The sequence below is a fragment of the Psammomys obesus genome, unplaced genomic scaffold (assembly GCF_907164565.1).
Source record: "Psammomys obesus unplaced genomic scaffold, mPsaObe1.curated_primary_1811, whole genome shotgun sequence".
NCBI lineage: Eukaryota > Metazoa > Chordata > Mammalia > Rodentia > Muridae > Psammomys > Psammomys obesus.
The window spans coordinates 21902209-21907999 of NW_026593286.1; the positions used below are offsets into that span (position 1 = coordinate 21902209).

The 5791-nt window shown below is 46.5% G+C and overlaps 1 protein-coding gene across 1 annotated transcript; it reads right to left on the reverse strand.

The window, feature by feature from the left end:
* Positions 1–3369: 3369 nt before the first annotated feature.
* LOC129683673 (PC-esterase domain-containing protein 1B-like) lies at positions 3370–4542 on the reverse strand. The gene has a single exon (XM_055616504.1). The coding sequence runs from the start codon at positions 4540–4542 to the stop codon at positions 3370–3372; it is 1173 nt and encodes a 390-aa protein (XP_055472479.1).
* Positions 4543–5791: the final 1249 nt, after the last annotated feature.

Here is a 5791-nt window from a genome sequence, read left to right on the forward strand (position 1 = left end):
AAAATGTCACAATAAGGACTCTAAGAAAATCAGAAACACGTGGAACTTCCACAATCTCAAAAAAATAAAAAGTTTCTAAATCCTACAACTAGCTTCTTTCTAAGATAAGAAGGCCTTTGTATTTGCTCACTGTACGTTTCGACATCATATTAGATGTTCTGGCCACTTCGATTAAAAAAAAAAAAAGAAAAACCAGGCATACAGATATGAAATGATTAAAACTCTCCTAATTCATAAACAGCAGAATAGCAAGTACAAAGTCTAAATGAGTCAATCAAAAGTATTTGGAACTGGCAAAGCTAGAGGGTACACATGCCCTTTGCTTTTTTTCTGTTCATTTGTGTGTGGAGGGGAGTAGGGGGGGGAAGGAAAGATCTCAATTTGTCTCAAGCAGGTATGCACATGCCCCAGCCATGGTACAGAAGACAGAAGACAGCTTTCCGGAATTGGTTCTCACCTTCTACCTCGTGGCTTTTAGAGGTTAAATTCAGGCCTGAGGCTTTGACTAAGAAGCACTTTTTACCTCCCGAGCCATTTCACTAACTCCCTTGCTTTATTGTATCACAGCATTCAACAATTAGAGTTTGGATTTCTAAGCATACCACCATTTACATACCCCAAAATCAGTTGGGCGTGATGGTGCACATCTGTAATCCAGCACTCAGGGAGGCAGAGGTAGGTAGGTGGATCTCTGAGTTCAAGGCTAGTCTGGTCTACAAAGGGAGTCCAGGACAACCAAGGCTTACACAGAGAAACTGTGTAAAAAAAAAAAAACAAAAAACCAAAACCAAAACTAACCAAACCAAAACCAAAACAACAACAACAAAAATGAAATGCTCAGGCACAAGTTTAACAAAATAGCTTTAAAAAATATAGGAAAAATCGCCTCTCAAATTGATAAAGCCTATATTCACGGGTAAAAGCATTCGATATTGTCAATAAATTCTATATTGATCTGTAGATTCAATGTAGTCCACTGCATATCACAGCAAGCTCTAAGGCAAGTTCTCCTTCTCCTCCCCTCCTTCTCCCCCCTCCCCCTTTTCTTTCTCTCTGTAAACTAGAGACCATTCAAAACCTCCAGTGGTGTTTCTCTCCCTGTAGGCCAAAGAACATTCAAAGCATCCAACGTTGCTTCTCAGGTACTGTCTACTTTTTTTTTTTCCCCAACAGAGTTGTTACTAGCTTAGAAATAAAACTACCACACAGGCTATATTGGCTGCCTAGCTAGTTCCAGAACTCTGCATATCTCTGGCTCCCCAGTGGCATCTCTCTCTCTGTGTCTCTCTGTTTCTCTTTCTTTCTTTAAAATATGAGTTTTAGGATTAAACACAGGCCCTCAAGCATTTTACAGACCTAGCTATCACTATTATCCTTAGGACTCAGTCTTACATTTTATATTAAAAAGTGAAAGACCCAATGAGTCACAGTTCATCCAGGGTAGCCATTACAATATTGAAGAGAAATGTAAAACAGAGCTTGAAAGCACTTGACTTCTAGAATTAGAATAAACCCCAGCTATCAAGATAGTGTGATCCCTGTGAAAGTACAGAGAAAAAGGACAATGGAGCAGAGTGGAGAAGCAGAAACAGTAGTTATGAAGAGTCAAACTATCTTTGGTAAAAGAGCAAGGTAATGCAATGGAGAAAATAATGTTTTCTATTAATGTATACATGTATGTTGAAGTAGACACACATGTATACACTTGGAAGAACTCTCCCAACACCGAGAGCAGCAAATGGAGCAGCACCGAGAGCTGGAATGGACACAGAGCAACAGGAGCCCTGATTCAGTGTTAATTGGAATGAGAAATTGTGTGGTAAATGTAGTAGACAGCGGGGCAAGTTTTCTGTTGTTCTCGCACTGTTGGGGACTGAAACTCTGGTCTCATGCCTCCCGGGCACACATCCCATGGCTAAGCCAGGCAGTCTCTCACAAAACTTAACGTAGCCATCATGCCACAATTCAGCAACAGTATTGTCAACATTCACTCAAATGAACTGAAACCACATGTGCACACAAAACCCCATACACTTGCATACAGATTATAACAATTTTATTAATAATTGTCCCAATGGGGAAGTAACCAAGATTTTTTTTTCAGTTAGTAAAATGAAAACAACAGTGAAACATCAAGATAATACTGTTCTATCCAGTGCTAAAAACAAATGAGTTACCCAGCTATGAAAATACATGAAAAATAATATACATTCACATTACTATGTGAAATAAACCAATCATAAAGTTTACATACTATATGAATCTATGAAACATTCTATATACATAATTATGAAAACAGTTATGGATCCTTGGTTTCCAGAGATTTGGAGAAGGCATTGATGAAAAGATGGAGTGAAATGATTTTTTAAAGACACATGGCAGACACATAAAATATTTGCCAAAACCTAAAGGATGTGCAACACCAAGAGAGCTTACTAAAGTACACAGAGCTGGAGTGACAATGATTTACCAACATAAATTCATCAACTGTAACAAATGACCATGTGATAGGTAATGATAACAGAGGAGCTGGGGTTCAACCCATGTGGATTCAGAATCTAGAGACCACTGCCTTTTCCATGCAATATTACTGAGAACCCCAAACTGCTTTAACACACCTCCCCCAGGCTCATGCAAGCAGCCCTAATCAAACTTAGTGGATTACAAAAAAAAAAACAACAACAAAAAACAACAACAAAAAAAAAACACAACAACAACAACAAAACAATTCAAAACAAAACAAAACAAAAAGACAGCGATGTAGGTGTGAAACTATCTGGGGAAAAAGGAGTTCAATGTGAGGTGAATGAAAGTGGGTAACGGGAGATGAAGAAAACCAAAATACATGCATTTGAATGTATGAGACTTCTCAAAAATAAAATTACAAAAGATGTCAGGCATTTGACGAACTTAAAAACGGAGATTATAACATTTAGCAAACATCTCTAGTAATTACACTTTTTTAAGGACAGTTCTATTTTCAAACTGACAAAGACAGCTACAGAATCTCCAATACAACTTACTGTTGACTATTTGGAGATTAAGTTCTAGTAGTACACGCAGAAATCAATGGTAAATATAAAGTCAATCAAGTTTTGAATCAACATTTTTACTTTTGCTTGAGGAAAAATGTCAACAGAGATTACTGTCTTAAGATTTCATTCCTTTCTATGCCTCGCTCTTTGAAAAGTGTGGGATGCTTTTTCTTGGGGATTATTTCCAAACAAATGCCAGCAGGTATAAGAGCATGGTGAGGTATTCCAGATCTGGGCTTCCTCCCAAAGAAATGGCCAAGAAAATTAAATTGCCTTCAAATAGGGTTGTTGAAGGCCATGCTACAGAATCAGGGAGCCTTGTCTCTGCTTGCACTTAGGTGTGCCTATAACTGTGCCTTCTGTGGGATCTGTATGACTCACTGTGGTGCCTGGAAGGGTAAGAGGAAGCTTCCCTTACCCTGCGGATGGGGCCCGGCCTATGTTCACGAACAGATGAGGTGGTATCCCTGGAATATCCATGCCTGTGCCTCGGGTAATCTCTGTGCCTGAAGGATGTGGAGGGGGCCACACGGTCCTCTCTGTGGCTGGGCAGGTATTGAGGGTAGGAGGAAGATCTCTGAGGGCTGTGGTGGTGGTACCTGGGAGAGGGAGGGTGCCTGGGCACAACGGGTTCATGCCGCTCACATTGGTGGTAGTCTTGAGGCTGTCTTCTGTCTGACCAGTATGGCTGTCTCTCAGCAGGAACATCCCTGATCCACCTGCCCACGGGGTTGCGTGCTGGAAGGATCACACCCCAGGCGTCTGCCACGTGTGCCAGTAGCAGCTGTGAGAGGTGGCGGTGTGCGCGCTCATCCCAGTGCACGCCATCCCTCAGCCGATGCTGGCCTGCATGGCGGAAGTGGAAGTGGAGATCCAGCACATCGAAGCCACGCCTCATCGCCTCCGCTGAGCTGTAGAAGTTGGCTACCACCACGTCTTCACGTAGGCGTGAGGGGCAGGCCGGAGCATTAGGCCGCAGGAAACCCCCGGATACAACCTCGGCTACGGGCATGGTGGTATTCCACACCAGGAGGCAGGAGGTGGGCAGCACCTGATCCAGGCGCTGGAACAGCCTCTCCAGGTCTTTTCGGTAGCTCCGGAAGAAATTGTTCCCGTACCTGGACAGGTCCCAGAGGCACGAGTTGACGACCACCAAGTCGGGGGTGTAATCGCCCCAGTGCAGCTGCTGGAGGATGTCCTCGACGTAGGGCGAGTAGGCGCGCGTGAGGAAGTAGAAGCGAACCAAGTGGCGTCCGGAGCAGAACTGGCGAACCTCGCGGTAGTGGGTGCCGTTGTGCAAGCCGCCCCACCTGCCGCCCTCCAGCAGCACGTCCTGTTCGAAGCTCAGCTCGCCCTTGCTCTTGAGCTGACTGGAAGACAGCAGGCAGTCCTTCTGGAGCAGGAGCACCAGGTCCTTGTACACGGCGCGCTGGATGGAGTCCCCCAAGACGACGACGAACTTGTTGTGCAAAAGCTGCTGGACTTCGCGGGCGCGGAGGTGGGGCATGATGACTTCCTGCTGGGAAGCCTTGGGAGGAAACTGAGGGGTGGGGTGGGGTGGGGTGGGGTGCGGCGGGGGGGAGGAGGCGAGGAACCTCGCGGAGAGGCGCCCGGCACTGCTGCCTCTGGGCCGTGGTGGAGCCGAGGGCAGAGGGCTCCGGTGGTCCAAAGCTGCCTCATCCGGTTCCACGGCCCACGGTGTGACCTCTGAACCCTGGGGCTCCACCTGGCGGAGGAGACGGGCTGCAGCCCCCACGGGAAGCCTCGGCCCCCAGCTCGGGGGAGCAGGCCCTGCTCCTGGGGCTGGCGCGGCGTTGGCCCGGGCCTCTGCCAGCCTCACGCGTTCCCCTCCACCGGCGGCGTCTCACCTGTCCACGCCGGCCTCCCAGTGCCTCGATGCGTACTCGCCGTTCTTTCCTTCGCCGCAGTCCTCGTTCCAGTCGAGGATTTCCTCACGGTGATTCCATTGGAAGGTGGGGTAGAGGGCAGAACCCAGCCTGGCACTCCTTCGTCTACTGGCCGGGACGGCATTCCGAGCCACGATTGGCAGAACACACGGGTGGGTTGTGGGACACGGTGAGGAGGGTCGACACGAACCTCTCACCCGCTTCCCCGTGAACTCGAAATCTTGAAGGACTGTGCTACCTTTTTACCGAGGCGTGCCGGCCGTCTCCACACCGCACATTACTTCGTGCTTCCATCAGCTTCTTGTCTCCTTTCACTGTCCCGTGCCCTGATTCCTGGTAACCACGGAAGCACGTCTGCATTTACACAATTTGCCATTTCAGGAATTCTGTGCAGGTGGACTCGTACAGCGTGTGGCCTTGGGAAACTGTCCCCACTCCCACCCCTGCATTGTTTGTGTAGGTCTGCATTTTTTTTTAACATTTGAAATAACAATTTTAAAATTTGAAATACAGCCAGCCATTGTAATGCTGTCAGGTGGTTGTACGGATAAAGCTTTACGTATGAGATGCCTAGATTATCTGGTGTGGTTCATGCATGTAGTCCCAACATTCAGGAAGAAGAGACAAGAGGATGGTGAGTTTGGGCCCTGCCTGGGCTATTTAGCACATGCTGGAACTTATTATCAAAAGTGAAAGGAACACAAAAATCTCAAATTGGTTTCTGAGGTGAATAATGATTTTAATTTCTTAATGGTTTGCCACTTGCATAGCCTGAATATGTGAAACCTCAAATCTTTCATATTCTTACTTAAGCAGCTCTGACCCTACGGAGTCAAGAGAGAGAGAGAG

Coding starts and splice junctions, on each gene's coding strand:
- LOC129683673 (XM_055616504.1), bottom strand. CDS start 4,542: ATGCCCCACCTCCGCGCCCGCGAAGTCCAGCAGCTTTTGCACAACAAG.